Consider the following 19,922-nt stretch of genomic DNA (forward strand, 5'->3'; position numbering starts at 1 on the left):
TAAAATCATAATAATAATTGTTAACGTAATTAATTTTAAGTAGAATAATAATTGGCACTGAAATACAATGTTCATTCTTTAAAAGAATTTTTAAATCAATGCAGTGGGGCATATTCTAGACATTTAAAAGCTCGTGTGAGCTGCAATGTAATTTCATGCCAAATTTTGTATCATTAAATATTGAACTTATGATGAATATTAAAAACTAACAGCATTTCCGGGAAAAAATTATAAAACATCTAAACATATTTCTTTACAGTTTCTATTTAAAAAAACATCTAATTTTGTTTTCAATTGGGACAAACAACAAGTGAAAACAAACAATATTAAGAAATAAACAAGAACATTTTTGAGAAAATTTTGTATTACATTAAAATGATAAAATTTTTAGAGGATAAAAAAAGTAGTAAAAACATAAAACACGAGATTTTAAAAATAGCAAGTACTTATAGATACCTCTGCGTCTTCCATAGCTACGAGCTGCATGGAAGTAAAGATTACAAGCATTTCAGAAATATGCAATTCAAATAATCAGAAATTTAATAATAAATGCGGAAATGGAATGCAGAAACTTACCAGGTACGTGAGATAACGATTGCATGTTATTCGAATTGTAATTGATGAAACCTACAAAAAAATTAGCATATTTTAAAAGATAAATAATAATTAATATGTCTAAAGATTTAAGTTACATCATCATACTTGAATGCATTACATAATAAATGTTTAATGAAGATATTAGAACTCATACTCAACAATTAATAACAAATTTCAAGAAAAAAAATGTGAAACAAAAAACATTTTTTATGACAAGGTAGTTTATACTTTATTTCCAAAAATCAAACTTATAATTACAAGAATTTATTTCATCGCATAAACAATCCACTCTAACTATCAAGAAATTAACATTAATGCATGGGCAAAAGTCAATAAAATTTCCTTTTATGTATGTCACTTAAGAAATTTTCTTCACTTTAATTATTGCTATATATACTACATTTCCCAAAATCTATTTTTGCAATAATGCACCATTTTATTTTTCAATTTTGACTAACAAAAGATTGATAACAAGATTGATAAACCCCCACATATTTTGTAGTTATATATTAAAAAGGAAATACCATCATAAGAATTCAGCACGAGACAGAGAAAATGATAACATAATAAATATATTAAAAAGCATTAAATATTTCTTTAACCACTGTATTTAGTTTACACTTCGTAAACTGAATTACAATGGTTCAAAAGATTTCTCAAAATTTAAATAAAAGAGATACCGAGAATTGTTTCTTTATAAAATAAATAAGAATCCACATCTAATTTTTTTTTCAATTTTAATTACAGATCAAAATAAAGTTTTGTTTATTCAAAATTACAGGACCGTTATACTTCACATATGATAAAACAAATTTATGTGGCGAAACGAAAGCGATTTATTTTATAAAATTTGCAAATAACAACAAAAAGCAGAGAAAAACAAACAGAAAATGCAGGTCATAGGCTGATTTATCTAAACATCGTGGAATAACACACGTAATTTCTCCAGAACAACATTACACTCAATGAATATTAAGTGCCCAAAAACAGTGACGGAAAAATATTTTACTTCCGTCATCGAAAAGCATTGATAAGAAATACCTAAGCAAGACCAGTGAGAGTGTATCTTTCACACGACTTGATTATATGTGTCATCAGAAATATTTTTCTTCAAAACAAAATTCAGATACATCTCATTACATCTCCAGAAAGCTCAACAATCTCCATTATTATTCAGAACATCATTCAGTTGTTCTGATTTTATTCGTTTGCTTTACGTAATATGTTTTATCTTCGAATAGCATATTTCTTTATTTGTATCAAGATAAAAATCTTTTCCTTGTTCAGAACATAAGAAGGATAATACTGCGAAGTAAAAAGATCAAGATAAAACAAGCTTTAAATATTGTGTATATCAGTAAAAATTAGACCTAAATATTTTTAGTGCTACATATTTTTCATTCAACTTCTGCTTTTCTCATGTCTTGTTTATTATATACATAACTAAGAATATTTTAACATACAACTCATATTAAAGATTAGATTTAAAGTACAAAGTAAAAAGAATTTCAATCATATTTATTCACATCTCTTTTGGTTTCAATAATTTAAAAAGTCTAGAAAATCAGAAAGTTATCTTGCAATCTATGTATAAAATAAATATTTTTTTCAGAATTTAGAATTATGAAATATGGAAGGCATCGACGACATTTAACAAATGCTGTAATAAAATGACAACGAATTAATCTTAAAGTATTATTATATTTACAGTTGTTGAAAATATGATATACAATATCTAATTTTTGAACTAAAAATTATCCATTGGAACATGTCTCATGAAGAATCAAATAAGAAAAGTTTAGCATTTAAATGCCCCTGATAGGAAGCTTAAAATAAATGCATGTTAATTTGCTCAAATAAAAATAATAAAAATTATACACTAATTTCGATTTTTACTTTAAAAAAACTTTTTTACAATTTATTTTGTTATTTTAAACTGAAATATAGGAAACATGTCTCGCTCGGAGTGGTTCCGGAAAAAAGGAAAAGATTTCGACATTTCAGTTTTTTTACTGTAAGGCATTTTTTTTTCTCTTATTCTTTTCCGCTCACTAATTTCGACTCTGATTGTTTGCGAACCGTGTGTATAGGAGCAAACAGGTGCATTTTATCATGGCAGAGGAAAAAATTTCATTTCAATGCCACGCTCCGATAGACGGTGTTTTCATGCAAAGTGTCGCTGCTTTCTGAGCCGAAGCACCTGCCGATTCTGTTCACGTGTCGAACGGGCCACTCTGGCGTAAATACGGACGTCGGATTATTTACGGCCTCCTGAAATGATACTTTCCACCCACTTTCGTCAGCCGTTTGCTTTATAAAGATCGGGTAAATTGACAACTCGGCCAGACAAAGACGCATTTATTGGTACTACGACTTACAAATCATTCAATTTTTTAAAAACATTTTATATGTTTTTCCTGCTAAATATTTTTTTAACTCGAAGTGCACTAATACTTGCATTAACACCGATTAAATATTATATATATATATATATATATATATATATATATTACGGAACTTAAGAAGTCAAATGAAATTAGGATGCTTTCATCAAATTTCTACATATATCCACAAATTTTCTTTAATGAATAACTTATTATAATTTCCAAAAGTTAATTTATAATAAAAAATAATGCATATACCCAAATTAATAAAAGAAAACTAATATTAATATTAGAACATTACTCTTTGAAATAAACGCAAAGCAAATTTATAAATTGCACCTACATGTTTATTTATTCAACATTTTCAAGGGAAAACACTGCAATAGAAAAGTACTTTTTACAAATGTACTCCATAAACGATGAAAACTTTTTTTTTTAAAACTAAGTTAGGCATTCATAGATGACTACGACCATATATTATGAAGCATTAAAAAATACCATTTTCTTCTAAAGCATTTTCAATAAAAGATGAGTAAATATGTATTTTTCGCCAAACCAAAGTAATAAAGTTGTTGAAGTATTATAGCAGATTAATACAATAATTTAATTTAGTTGCTTGCTGAAATATAGAGGAACATTTGTAATTTTATACAACACACACACCATACTTGGAGGTATTACCCAACACACTTCCATAAAATGTCTAAATAAAGATATTTAATAATTCTAATCTTGATAAATATATGTCTTTGCACGATAAAAAAAAATGGTAAAATAAAAGTCATCAGTTAAGGAACTCACTTTAAAAATAAGACTTTCGATAGGAACGCTTTTAAAATAAAATTTAGAAATTTATTTTTATTTCATAAGTTTAACTACTCGTAAAGAAACGGAAATAAGCATAAAACAATATTTAACACAAATATTAGGATACAAAGAGAGTTATAATTTATTCCCATCATTTAGTGCCTACTTTTCTACATGTCCTTATGATTAAATTTTCATATCTCAAAGAAAACGAAATATACTACAAAACTACTCTCGTTTTAGTAGGTACAGTCAAGTGCTAAAGCATTAGTCAATAAATGAAAATAATCACAAGAAATTTTTAAAAAAATATCCTTATCTTTAAAATCTCTGATAAGTAATTCAATACGATATTAAGATAATATAATATTAGGATATAAAGCTTACAGTAAAAATAATTATTGAGGATTTTATTAATTTTAGATATAGCAGAAAATCCATTTTTTCTTCTTTTGAGGCTCAAATATAAAGCTCTTTAAAAGAAAAAATATTGTTTACTACAGAATTACCCTTTAACCCTTTTGAGACGAATTTGGAATACCTACGTAAAACACTGGTACGAATATTTTTTATTAGACTCGAAAGGGTAAAAATAAACACTCTCTTCTGTTAAAGTTGAAAACATAATTGGATTTTATACATTGAGGAGGAACTATTAATGATATTTTAGGAAAACACGTGGTGCATAAAGAAAATCAACTTAATCGAAACTGATGAAAAACTCAATTTAGTACACATAAGAGAGTTAGAAAGGAAAAAAGAAATCGTCGATTATTTCTTGAAATATGGCAAACAATAAGAAGTCAATGATTTATTGACTTGCTGCGACAAACACAGTCGTGGAACATTATCAGATAGACAGATCGGTTAACATAGATCACTCACTCCCTCGGCAAGAAAGAGAAACTTAATTGATACACCAGTAGAGAGTGAAGGACAAACAAAATAAGAAATCGATGATATTTTTCATGCAAGGCTTCACTAAAAAGATTCTTAAGTGCGCACTCTACTGCTTCGAGGAAGAGAAAGGAAAGAAGGATAAAAGCACTTAAATATTTAATTTAATCGATAAAATAGTTGTGCTTTTTTTTCAAATAGGTAAATAGCATTCTTTAGATCATAATACGATCATAATAAAAATATTTGATTCTGCCAGAATTTTATTTTCCCCAAATGAAGCGAAGAATTATCGCCTGCCTATTTTTATTTTATTTTATACTAGCCGCCGTTGACAACCAATAGGTTCGTTGGGATTATTGGTCTATAAAATTTTCAATTAACTATTTATGTAATTTGGTCTTAATAGCTTCTTCAACAAAACATTTTTAAGCTACAAATTTTTCTAGATATATAATCCATACTATTTTAAAAGCTTTATGCTATTTTGGTCGTTTTACAACATGTTTTGTTTACTTTCTGTTAGCCATCCCAAAAATCATAAAAAATGGATACACGCTGCTATTAACATTTAATTATGCTATTAGCATTTTAACATTTTTTTCTACCTAAAAAATATGAAATTTGGCATTTTTTCATATTAATCGTATTTTAAACAGGAATTTAAAGTTTTAACGAACACTAAAGATATATTTCGAGCGAATATTTTGCTTAGTTACAAATTGAAACAAATATATTGCCTGTTTCCTGAAATATGCTATGTAAATAATGGTTTGTAAGGACAGAAATTCAAATTTCACTAATTTGCATGTTTCATTATTTTTAATATTAATATCGAATATTAATTCATATTGTAAAACACAAAAGCAAAAGAATATATGCAATTTAAATTACTTTTATCTATAATTTTGGTGTTCTTCCGAAATTCTTATGTTTTGGTATTATTATTTATAATACGTTTAGCATTCGTTCGGAATTCATAAGTACCTTTGTATTCTTGTTGGAAAATATGCTTAAAATATTTTTTTAAAAATGATTAAATATAAAAAAGTATTTATATGACAAACAAATTCGTATAATTTAAAAGATAATTTTTTGAATTTTAAGACGATGTAAAAATAATTTTTTACTGTAATATTTTCGGAAGTTATTCTGAGAAAACGCCAAAACACTCAGAGAGAGAGATTCAATTTTATTAAATTGTAAAAATTGCGACGAAAATTAGATATTGAATGCGATTTAATATTAAGTCAATGTCACAGTGTTTTATATTCTTAAAAATACATTTGCAACTCGATTTTAGCGCTAAAATGTACACAGAATAAGCACAGATAATAAAACGGTAATGCGACAAAAGCGATATAATGTAAAAAAAATTTCACTACTAAGTACAGTTTTCAGAGTTTTTCATTTCGTCTTTTCAGTAGTCAATTAGTAGATAAACGTAAATAATGAACCAAAAAATATTTAACGAAATGACAACAATGTTGGAGAAAGTTTAACACATTTCTCGGTCCATGAAATTGACCATTTCCATACAACGAAAATTCAGATGTTGTTATAGACACAGCAGATGTTTGGCATAACATCTGCTTTCCTATGCTTCAATGTTTCAATATCACAAACTGGTATGGCAAAACCTTTTTCCTTGATATAATTTTAAAATCACTTTTGATTTATTCCTTTCTTTCCTTGATTTATATCACTTCCATTTCGATAATCAAGTAAATTTTTTTTAATCTGAAAAATCTGATTATAACTACCCTGGATTTCTTAAATTAAATGATTGAAAAAAAATGCGTATGCAAATATACATAAATTTGTTTTAATCTCTTTGTATATTATTGTTATTTAACTGCATGTTAATTTTGCTACCACCGATCATTCCATTTTCCTTCTATTCCTAAAAACGACGTCTGAATCAAGGTACCGAAAAGAAATTGGAGAATAATAATAGTTATAAGAACTTATTTTTCAAAAGGAGAGAAGTTAATATAAAGATTATAAGCATAATGCACGGCAAGAAAAGATATTTGCATTGTGTTTGTAAATTTTAGCAGTTGTAGAATTTATTAGACAAATCGACAAGATCCTAAAATTTATAAAATTATGCGATCTTGAATCCTGTTAAATGAAATACCAACTCCTATTTGTAACTTTTAATCATACTATTTGTAATGTAAGCTTAAAATATTCAATATGGTAGCAGCTAAATTGGTTTAAGGATCATAATAAGACAGTATGTAGCAAACGTTTATACAAATAAGGTAATAAATAGACCGTTCAGCACCGTCACTAAATAAAATTAAACGGATGAAAAAGATCCACGTTTTTCATACCAAACATTATAGCATGAGAAATCTTGCTTGTGACAGTAAATTATACATAAATATATTTGCAAACATAAAAAGATCGAAACCATCATTTTCTACAACAAATCAATACTAAATACATTACAATATTAAATTTACATTACATTAACTTAAAGTTAAAATCCTTCTTAACAGGTGTGAATTTGTAAATTGTCTCGTAAATTGAAGACAAGTTGCTGTAAATCATTTCAGAAATGACTGTCGCAAAGGGACAGTGAGTGAACATCATGCCAGAACGTACAAACATAAGCATAAATAAATAGTTATCTGACAGATAAAACATTGGGCAAGAACAGTTTGAGATAGAGAAATTTCAAGGCTGTGCTCTTTCACGAAGCCGCAAATAAGGACAGAAGGCTTTTAGCTGCGATATCAGAAGGATTCTTTCCAAAACGTGATTAAGAACAAAACCCAAATCGACCACTATTAAAAAACGAAACAATCCACTGATGGTGCATGTTTTCAAGGCTCAGTCGTTTTACGTAATTGAATGGGAGATTTGCTTTGGCCCTCATTCGAGTAGTGAGTTTTTACCTACGTTCTGGAGATTTCGACTATAATGTATGCGTAATAATAAACAAGCATAAAGAAGTTAGAATAGATCCTCATGAATCAGCAAACAATGCCAGATGGATAACAATGAAGCATAAATTTTAGCGAGTAACAGAATTTCGTGAAGGAAGAAGTGACAATGTGTTTCTTTGCGAACATTTAAGAGGCATTTGTCGTAGAAATTTTTTTGAGGGAAATGGAAAACTAATGCAGAAGATAAATGAGTGAAGCAGAAAATAAATGATAGAAAGACAAGAGGCTCAAATAATTTGATAATAATAATATAAGGCGAGAGAAGATATTCTCTTCAAAATATTGACGACTACTAACCCATCGAAGGAAACAAATCATTGAATGAATAGAAGATATTCCTTGTTGAATAATACGTGTAAATAATAGTCAAATTTATTATTAATATTATATATTTCTTATTTTATAATATTTTACACAGAATAATTTGAAGCAAGAATATTAAGATTGAAATGATTTTCTTAACTACTTAAGTTTCTTTAAATTTTGGATTTGCCTAACACTTTCCATATAAAAGTCGCATCTGAAATTGATAGCACTTTTACAAAAGTCTTCTAAAATAATGAAAATGATTAAATTTTTAATAATAATATGTTTTAAAATAATTTTTGAATTTCATTTACTGAAAACGCTTCTTGTGCATTAGAACATTATTAAAATACAACTTCCAGTTCAGAATCATTCAACTTGGTAATCATCTTATTTAAAGATCCTACTAAAGATCTGAGCAGAAAGCAGCTGAGCTCCAGAATCTGCGACTTCAACAATGTAATAAAGTTTTTTTCTTCCATTTATGTAAGAATAATTTCTAAAGGTGATATTATTTTGAATCTCAATTGATTTTAAATACTTATCATTTCATTTGATCATACTCGAATTATTAAGCAGCATATTAAATTTCTTTTTATTTAGCAGTCTGGATATATAGTAAATGCAGGGAAATCTGGCATGTGATAAAAATGGTCATAGTTTCTAATTTTTAGTATTTAAAATTTGGAATTAATTTATGAGTTTTATAAATGCTTTGCTACAAATGTAGGATTTTTCAAAAAGAAGCAGATTTAAAATATTTATTTCTAATGGATGACAATGGAGAGAGACACATACGATACATGACTGGACAGACGAAATTTCAAAGTTTTATCTCATGCATTCGATATGAGTTCCATTTGTTATATGACCAAGATCGAGCTGTATGTCCAATTTATTTCTTACCAGACATAAATGACATTCCGTGGTTATTGATCACACTGCTGTAATAATTCAATCTTACAGATCTTAAAAATTAGCAGGAATTGATTTCAGGCAAATGCCATACTGCTAAAATTTCAAGCTCCTGTCTGTATAATTCCTAGAGTTACGTTTGAAAACAGTTCGGATATGCTGAACATCTTCTTTTAACGTGTGGAAACGATCAGTGCCTTTTACTTTCTACATGCAATCATCTTTTATAAATTTCTTGGGCCATATGTAAATCTGATTATGACAAGGCAGTTCTCTTTTGAACTTGTTGCGATGTAACAATGGATTCAATCTTTGCATACCATAGCACACAAATGACTTTTACTGAGGCATCGTCTTTTCTCACAAATAAGCAGCAGCAATTTTACCAGGATTACCCAAATTCGGGAAAAAAAATCTTTGAGCATTCCTTTATTCTAGTAAAGTATCGTATGAGCCACTATCTGTCGTCATTCATCAGATGATCTTCTCTGATAATGTTTTTAATCAGCCCATCTTTTCGAATAAATCTGTGTACTACCCAAACCATTTTAAAATTAATCATAATTAACCTAAACAAAATCTTAAGTAGTTAAATTTTCAATTTAAAAATATAAGGAAATAACAAAAAATTAGTTTCAAAACATTTCTCTAAAGAATTTTTCTTTAAAAAAATGTAAGAACAAAATTAATCTTATTTACATAAAACTGCATCATTAAACGCAGTTTTAGCTGAAAGAAATAATTTCCTAACCTATTCAATGAAGCTGTAACTATCAGCTCAAAGAAAATATATATATAAAAAATCAATTAAACATGAACGAACAAAGACTGTAAAAGGAAGCAAAACGTGAAATAATCGATTTAAAATTGTAAGTCGGAAATGAGTTTCGGTTTGTTGCATTTGAAATAAACTGAAAAAATTTTAATGATAGAGTTAGGCTGCTTTTGCTTCTTGACTTGTAAAAAAATTTAAATGCTAAAAAATCAAACATAATGCATAATATTTTTCAAAAATCGCAAACAAATATATATTAATAAATTTAATAATTATTTGAATTCAATATTTCTGAATCGATAAGATTTTGAAAAAAAAATGTTAATACTTTGTAATGTTTCTTTTCTCAAATGCAGATAAATGGAGGAACAACAAAAACACTAATGAAAGTTCGTAGAAACCGAGCGTATAAGTAGATTATATCATATTATTTTGGAAAATTTTAATTTTATCAAATAAAGTTAAGTTATGTTTCTGGTTTTATTACAGCGCAATAATCTTAGTAAAAAAATCATAAATATTTTAGTAAAAGCTGGAAAGGACAGAAAAGCGTGTTTATAATTAGTTCTTAGAATATAATTAAATACTAATAATTCAGTTTTCTTTTTAGTATAGAAAATTTAAAAATTCACCATTCAAATAGCCAAGAATAATAAAACTCAAATAACATGTTTTACACACTTAAGGATGTACGAATTTTCCATAGCAATGTTTCTCAATTCGGGAACAAATCCCTTTGAGCAATGAAACATATTTTAAGAGAAAAACAATGTGAACACAAAGGTCACAAAACTATGTTTAACATTTATACATCATATTGCTTATTCACTCATTCTTTAAGGAGAAAATAAAAGAAAACGAACAAAGACGCATCTAACCTGTCTTGTTTCTCTATTATTTTTGCAATAAAATATAAACATGTTTACTTTCATGAGAATAAGTTGATTACACTTGTGGTTGTAGAAAATAATACAACATGCGAAAAAATGATGAAAATTTGTCACAGAGAATAAACATGAAGAGATGTGCATTAAAATATTAGCTTTTTTATATATTAGTGACCCAGACACATTAAATAATTTTTACGCAAAAGAAAACTAAAATTATCACAACAATATTGACAGCAGGTGGAGGGCATGAGAAAACGTTCTGGAAAACAACAAAAGGGATGTACAAAATTGTTATGCAAAGAAAATAAGGCCCTATATGAGTACAAATCAAGTGATATTAATTTGAATAATGTTAGTATTTGCTTTCAATTAGATAAAAAATTATTGTGTCTTTTAATTTAATTGTCCATCTATGTCCAGGCATCTTTTTTATCAAACCATCAAGCGATAATTTTGTTAAGAGCTCTTTAGCAATAATTTTGTGCCAATTCCGATAGCAAAGACAAAAAAACACACATTTGTTAAAAAGCAAAATTCGATTGCAGCTGTAATACAAATAGCTTGTAAATCCTTGACATTAAACTATTGCAATGGAGGAGATAATCAACTTATGAGAAATTTTATCATGACCCTAAATAGCTAACATTTCTTGGCACAACATTTCAAGTATTATAGTAAATTTTCGTTATTTCGAAAGTGCCATTTTAACCTCAGTTTAAGTCAGAATAGCCAAAGCAGTTTGTTTCTATTAAATGACCCACATATTCTAGAAATAGGCCCATTCATAGCAGCCTTTTTGGCAAGGGCGTCTGCCAAGGCCTTCCTAAATGAGCCAAAAGCTGTACAAACATTGAGATTCATGGACCAAATAAAGCAGACGCTCTTCGAAAAAAAAAAAAATCAAAGGATGCGGAATTTCGATAATACGATCTTTTTTTTCATACATGGACACACCAGATAACCCACGAAAACAGAGTCCGGGAATAGGGAGCAGAGCCAAAACCAGGACGAATCCTTAATGGAAGCGAAAAGCGGGTCACGGAGTATCGAACAGTTGAGGGGATGGGGAAATCAATGCAGTAACCTGGGCAACGCCGTTCCTTCCAAGATAGCCAGGGATGGGAAGGAGAGATCGAGGTCGCGAAGAGGAGAGAGAGAAAAAAAATCACCTGCAAAGAGAAGTTGGCTCCTTTCTGAAACTGCGCGGTGGAATGTCGAGGGAAACATTTTGATACAGTGCAAAGATTGAAATAAAAAATGCAGTGAAGGGAATTTCAGGAATTTTTTTGTCGAGCTCTCTCATGTTTAGCAAATCATCTCTTAAATGCTCTAATTTTATTGGCTTTTTAATACATTTTTTAATCAAAAAGAAAGAAATAACCAATATTTCATAAAACTACTTTTATAAAGAACGAAAAAAAATCTTTTATCTGTCAGTATTTAAAATAAACGGTGGATCATCTGGAATTTTCATAAATTATTCTAATAAAAAACACAAAATTCGGTAAAAGTGCTCTAATCATAAACATTCATTACATTTCCACATACTTACAAGCATTTATATTATTACATCTGTAAATATTTTTTATGCTCATGGTACATGGATTATTTTCTATTCATGGCTATTAATTTTAGCTAGCTGACAAAAAGTTGAAAAATTCAAACAAAGCAAACGCATGCGATCCTTTATACAAAATAAAATTTTTTTTTAACTTTTTATTCTTTTTAAAAAATGTAATGATTCAGTTTAAAGATAAAACATAAATCTCGCATAAAAAAGTAACATTTTTCAAAGACAGTATAAATTCTTCTGACGTGTAAGTGAACGACCATGCTAAATTTCACTCGCTATCAGTGCAGAAATTTATGACTAAATAATACAGATATTTTAAAATAATCAATAACAAGATTGAAGTCAATAATCAATTTAATTCAATTATGTTAAAGAAATAAATAAAAACTCACAGACAGAATTTAAATAATTGCTTGATTGGGTATCTTCAAACATCCTCTCATTTACAATCTCATAATCATTTTCATCATTTATAAAACAGTGGCCGAGAAAGATATGCAACAGAAAAATCAGAATGACGTATAAGAATGAAACAAAAATATTTAGTGAATCTATGACTCCTAATATAATTCTGAAATTTGAAAATGAGTTATTGATTCCTAGTTGAAAATAATTATTTACTTAGAATGGAGTGAAAAATAATGTAGAGGGGAAAAAAAAAAAAGATAATAGATTTTGCAAAAAAGAGCAATAAGCATTTCCAACAATAAAAATATTTTGAATGACATCGTAAAATACGACAGTTCCCAATTCTGGAAAGCCGATCTAATGTTTCATTTCTGCTCTTTTGCAACATCTTTTAAAAACGATCCACTAAATGCGTACTAAAAATAACCGAGAGCTAGCGCACAATGCAAGAGCTACTTTACGGATTTCACTAGCAATCGATATAACGACCGTCTCGTCACTTCCCCGGAGAGTTATCCTAACGACTGGGTCTTGAAAACAGCATTCGTCCATCATCACAAACGGATAAACGAAAGGACGTTTCCATCAAAAATCTAAATAAATTAAATTCTGAATCAACTGTTACTTTCATGTGCATTGGTATTTTGACGGATATATAAAAAAAGGTTTATCTGCATTGATTAGAAATTAATATTCATCAGTTGAAAAGTAAACACAGGAAACTTTAATACAACAGAAGTTTTAAATTCTTTTAATATGTTTACTGCAATTAATATTAATCATTTTCTATTACTTATAAAGCGTTATTTTGTTTTCATTCACCTAAAGTCCCACAGAACACTGCGGCCGTTTATGCACTCCACTCAATCCACGAATCGATTCCACGCAATTTATATGAAGTCATAGCATATACAAATGTCTACAGAAGATTAGAAATATGATAATACGAGGCATGAAATTGCAAGGCAAATCAGTTACGTAACAAATAGTGAAAAAAATAAAATTTAGCATTGATTTGAAGGGGGGGAAAACATTAATGCACTGTATGAAGCTGGGAAAAAAACATTAATGCACTGTATGAAGCTGGGAAAAAAACATTAATGCACTGTATGAAGCTGGGAAAAAAACATTAACGCACTGTATGAAGCTGAGAAAAAAATCAGCTGGAATGATCTCCCGAAAGCTTTCTCGCATACTCTCAAATAAAAGTGTTAATCCCAGAAAACGCCTCGCATGCAATTGGCGTTGAAAAGTTACACAATATTAACCTTTGGTCTAAATTCGGCATTTTTATATAATGTAACGAGGGATTTTCGGTATGCGATTAATAATATCAGAAAAACGAATTTGCGTTTTAAACGCGTTTTTTCCAACTGATTGAAACAAAAAATGGACATTAAACTACGCTTGTAATTACAAAATAGCATACGAAATTTAATATATTTCAGTCATTTCGTGTTTTAGTTATCACATTTACATGTTTCTGGAAATAGAAATCGATAGATGGTCACAACCCACTGTTGGATTTGAATCAAAATTTGATGTCTGCACTATAAATTTTAAATATACAAATTTCATCCATCTAGCTCTGTTAGTTTTACAGTTATGTTAATTTATATTCGAACAGAAGACACACAGACTTCTGAATGTTTTTGCTCAAAATACAAAAGAAATCTACAAATTTAGTGTAAAGAACCGTGCATCAAATTTCATTTGTCTAACTTAAAGCGTTTTTGAATCATCTTTATCACAGACAGAGACAGTTTTTTAAAATGTGTGTTTTTTTTTTAACTCAGCGAGGTCAAAACGTGGACATTTACATCTTTCTGAGGGTACAGGGCGACAGACAGTCAAACCCTTCATGAGTATGACTTATAAATTTGATTTCTGTCTACACCATAGATATTAAGTCTGTGTACTGAATTTTATCTATCTACATCTCTTTGTTTTGTAACTATCACGTTAATTTATATTCAATCACTCGACAGACAGACTTCACTTGACTGGACATAGCACAAAATTTGACAAAATCTGCCAAATTTCATCCATTTAAAGCAAAGCGTTTTTGCGTTATCTTTGAGATAGGCAGAGAGACGGACATTTTCAAAAATGTGTTTTTCAGACTGAAGGAGGTCTAAAACGTTTAGATTCGACAAAATCTCGAGTTCAAATTTCTTGACGATTACTACACTTTCTCTATACTAAGCATACCAGAAAGTAAAAAAGCCTGAAATTTACCGTAAGATATTAGGCATACCAAAGTCAAAATTTCTGCTCTTAAACATTAAACTAAATAACTATATTCTTTTTTTTCTGCTTTTAAAAATTAGTTTTCTTCATAATTACTACTTTAAATTGTTTTAAGGAAGACAACTGAATAAATATCTGGGGAAAAAATGAAGATGAAAACTGGTGGATAACATTCTGTAATAATATTAAAATGTCCTTAATTCAATTTAACGATGCTCCTTTCATTCAATGGCATCATCAAATTTTTTCAAAATTAAAAGCCTCACCATATATTTACCTCAGAAATTAACGCTAATAGAATTTTAAATCAGTGGTTTGCCAAATTGAATGACAGCAATACTGTTTTCCAAGCTGAACTCAATGCACTTCAAGAAGCAGCTAAATATGCATCTCAGTTTCCAAACATCAGCACTTTTAAAATACATGTCGACAATAGTGCAAATATCATAGCATCCTCTCATTCAAAGAGTACAAACCAAATAGCAAGAGAAATTTTTCGGGTCCTGCTTTCAAATCCAACAGTAAAAGTCTCAAGGGTAAAAGCACGTGCAGGCAATGAAAAAGCAGACCAACTGGCGAAGGACGAAACGTGAAATGGGCAACTTTATATGCTAATAAAACTTCCTAAACCACATATAAAAGACCTCCGAAAAAGCATGCTAGAGGAATGGCAAAGATATTGGAGCAATGGTGATACAGGCAGAAAAGTTTTTAATATCCTGCCTTCAGTTAATCTTCAGCCCACTAAATGGATCAGAGAGGATATTATTTTCTTCTCAGAACACGGCCTTCTTCCTGCCTACCTCAAAAGGTTGAATCTGTCGGAGAGTAATCAGTACAGTTGTGGTGGGATTAGCACGGCACTTCAATATACTACGAAATGTATCCTCTCAATTTCTTAGCATATGAAAAAAAAACTATCACGAAGCCATGAACAAGAATGGTTGAAAATAATCGCCATCAACTTCGTCTCCTGGCAAAAAAAATCCATAGGATAAATTTATCAATAAAAACAGATATATATTCTTGCCTCCCTAGCTCTCAACATATATTTGCGTTCATAAATATCAATCAAATAGAGTTTCTCTTTGTTACCATTAATCAAATTATTTTCCATTTGATGCATTCTCATCTTCTATGCCATGATAATAAGTGAGCACAGAATTCATGTATATTTTCATACATTTTTTTTTTTCTGAATATTATTATTCCAAATGTTTTTTCAAAGTTGAAAATCTTTGTAAACGGTTTCATCTCAATATAATTTCTTATATGTTTGTACATTCTGCACATAGTTTTTTTTTTTCTGTATTGTAAATATTTTGGTATTTAAATAAAATTCCCGTAACATGCCCACCAAATCGTTCAGTGACCAGAATGGTTACGAATACGGAGGTATGAGACGGTGTTCTGTTCTATTACAATTAAAGTTCTATTGATTTAGAGTTTGATCATCACATATAATAATTCAGATTGCAATACATGCCTCTAATTTTTTACTATCTTTTTTTCGAATGGACAGATTAGAAGTTGAAATAATACTTTAATTATTTATTTCTCAATCAAAAAATAAAGCAAACTGAAACAACAGTTTTGATTATTATTTCCTTGAATACTGGATCTGTTTATTTTCTCTTGTTTTGAAAATAAATCAAGAGCAAAAAGCGAAAGACCTATTCTCGGTATTGATTACGAAATTAAAAATTTTCATCGCAACTGAGCACGCGCCACAGAATTTAAATAGTATGAAAACAGAGATAATAGCAATTATATTGAAAATGAATAATGAGTAAATTATGAAACATATGAATAAATATCGATAAAGAAATTATAAAGAGCAAATTTAAATGAAGAGTACACAAATGGTTTTTGTAATGAAATATTTTTGATTCGTTATATTACGTCAGTGCCAAAAATAAGATATTGAAAATATGCAATAACATTACTTATAATGTTGTTATACTTGCTATATAAAAGTTTCAGACAGTTTGAAGTTCCAAAATACATTAAAAGTTTTTATACTTTATTAGAAGTAAAGAAAAACACGTATGGGTTGCGTATGCCTTACGAGGATATTGTGAAACAATATAAACAGCATCAACTATTCAATTTACGTAAAAATTGCTAACAAAGAATAAAGATATAATTTTGTTTTATACCGTACACCGGATATAATCTAATTCTGTATTGGAGTGCTTCTAAGAGTTCATGTTCTTTAGATAAATTGCATATTATAATTTAATATGCAACTAAATTATAATATGTAAATAATTCCATATTTTTTTAAAGAAGATTTGCAACCATTTATCTAATTCTTGAATTTTTAGATAGTTTGGATGGTTAGGAGCCTAAAATGCTCTTTATTTTTGTTTTTGAATTTTTAGTTTATTATTTTTATTTATAGCTATTTCCTTTCTTGTTACCGACATTTTATTATTTGGTTTTATAGTATTAAAATTACTATAGATTGATTTAAAATTGCATTTTCCATGCAATTTAACGAATTTTTAAGCTTTTTTAAAAGATTAAATTGTGTTTTATTTTCCGTATAACACAAAGGGGAAATTTTTGTTCATATACTGTTATCTAACCACGGTTGTTTAAAATGTACTGTTCCATGGAGTTTTAAGAATTTTTCTTTGGCCTTACATATTGGATATGGATTTAAAAAAGCAATATCAATTGGATTATATTAATATCAAAAAATAAAAGAGAACTGCAAAGCACTCATTGCGTTACTTAACATGCTGAAAAAACCATTCACTTTAAAATAAATTTATTTTCTAACGTTCTAAATGATATTAATATGTTACTACTGAAAATTCATAAATATTATACAGGAGTTTAAGCTTAAATATTTTTATTTTCTCGCACACGAATATTACGAAGAGAAAGTACTGCAATCGACAAAAAATTAGAATACGAGATTTAGAATTGACTCAAAAATGCTTTGATCTAGGCAGATGAAATTAGTAATTTGATATTAGTAATTTAGTAATTTGTATTATACTTATTTGTATGTACTTATATTAGCAATTTGACTGATATTTGATCTTTACAACAAGTTTGTAAATTTTATCCAAATACTTAAAGAAATCTATTTACAGAAAGTCTGTCTGGTTGTCGCGGAACAGTTGAACACGACAACTACAATACGTAAAGAGTTATAGATCGATAAAATTTGGTACCCAGTTTCAGCATCTAAAGCATAGATCCATATCAAATTTTGAACCAAATTCGTCAAAGAGTTGACTGCTTGTCCGTCTATATTTTTACATGCAACGCGATAGCCTGAAAAACTCAACGACTTACATAAATGAAATTTGATACATAATTTTTGCATTTTAAGTATAGATTTTCTTCAAAAGATTAACCGACCGTGGGATATGTAATTCTGTATGCATGTAAACGTTAAACTCAGCAATGCAAAAAGAGTTAAATAAGCGAAATTTGATATATAGCCTTGTTACTAAAATTGTAATTCCGCATCAGTTTTTGATTTCATTTGGTCGAAAATAAAGCGCACAAAGATTCATTCTACTTTTCATTACTACGAAGCACAAAACTCTCATATTTGACACTCAAAAGATAGAAATATGAGGAATCGTGCCATTTAGAGTCGTACTCAAGACCCATAATTTTATGTGGGGAGAGAAGAGGGGAATCGTCTTAATTAGAAAATATATATGAAAAACTTTCGGGGAAACCATTACAGCTAGTTTTACGTTATGTCTTTTCTCTGCAACAGCTAAAATAAAAGTGAGTGAACAGAGCTTTTTATTTTATATAATGACGATTCATTAATGCAATGAATTTTATATTTAAGTTAATTTAATTTTATATATATATATATATATATATATTGTGGAATTAGAAATATTTTAACTGAGCAAAACATAAAAAAAGCAGTAGTTAAATCTATTACATTTAATTTAATTGATTCGAGTATCAATAAAATAGTAAAATTTCCAATTATTGACCGAAAATAGGCTTGAATATCATGTTAACTCAGTTTGATGTTTATCTCAGATTTATTAACCCTCCAACATAATCATCCATTTGCTAAAAACAATTTAATGCATTTTCAAGCTTATTAAATTCCACTTTAATAAAATGCAAAAAGATAAAACAGCTTTTAAGAGAAAATGAATAGGACTGGTGGAGAACATTAATTTGTTGCAGTCATTAATTTTCCGGCTCGAGACCAACCCTTGGGCAAGGAAATGAAAGTTCTCCCTGATTGAGAACGGTTTCTTCAATAATTATCTCACGAAAATGAAAGCGTCATTTTTAAATTCACCGTGAAAAGTGATGTGTCTCACGAAATGTCAAGGCTACAAACTTTTTCGAGACCTTGGCAGTCGATCAATAGTTGAGTAGAGATATTTCAAATTGCACAGATTTGGGGGGGGGACGGGAGGGGGAAAACAAAGGAATTGACATGTTAATGCCGTAGAAATATTTGGTTTTAAACTAAGAGAAAATCTGTTTAAAGTTATGAATTAATTTTTTAAACACATTTCTGCTAGTTAATGAGCTTGATGAATATGAGGCAAAAATATTGTTTTATTTCAAGTAGAATCTTTCAGATTCATAGCAAATCCAATGTATATTTCGAGAATAAAATAAAATCATAATAATCAAATTTTAAAATAATTAAGTATTATATTTTCTTACATATGATTGTATAATCCATTATTTGCACAATCAGAAAGTCAAGAATATATCAATATTCTCAAAACAGCATACAACAGCAGAAAGAAAGAAAAACGAAACGGAATTTCGAAAATAAAATAAAGGCCTTAGATGAAAATCAGAACCTTAATTTATCAACTATTAAAGGAAAATAAAATGAGCAACTCAAGATATATATATATATATATATATATGAAATTGAAAAATGAAAGGAAGCTTTAAAAAATGTTAGATTAACTATTGCATTATAACCGATTTGTAACAAATTTTTCACTGTCGAACTTACTACTGCTGGCTTCTTATTCACAGCAGTGCAGAGGCGGAAAAACATATTTTACGGTGAGTGTTTCAGAGTTCTTTTTTTCAGAGTAATGGGTGATGAACGACTTTATTAACAGTATAATCGCTTTCCAACGAGCTATTATGGCAAGAAAGGCATCTTAAAGGGAGTGGAAAGACGGTGGCACA

General features: G+C 28.7%; 1 protein-coding gene across 2 annotated transcripts in view; it reads right to left on the reverse strand.

Annotated features, from left to right (window-relative positions):
* The window catches only part of LOC129965464 (cytoplasmic polyadenylation element-binding protein 2-like), a 94,463-nt gene that overhangs the window by 23,565 nt on the left and 50,976 nt on the right, over positions 1-19,922 (reverse strand). Inside the window, exons 3-4 of one of the 2 annotated variants that reach the window (XM_056079355.1) lie at positions 577-627; positions 457-480 (exon numbers count right to left, since the gene is read on the reverse strand). In XM_056079355.1, the coding sequence (XP_055935330.1) occupies positions 457-480; positions 577-627 (75 nt within the window). The remainder of the gene's footprint in view (positions 1-456; positions 481-576; positions 628-19,922) is intronic. The other variant, XM_056079356.1, reaches the window with a different exon arrangement.

The sequence above is a fragment of the Argiope bruennichi genome, chromosome 4, assembly GCF_947563725.1.
Source record: "Argiope bruennichi chromosome 4, qqArgBrue1.1, whole genome shotgun sequence".
Taxonomy (NCBI): domain Eukaryota; kingdom Metazoa; phylum Arthropoda; class Arachnida; order Araneae; family Araneidae; genus Argiope; species Argiope bruennichi.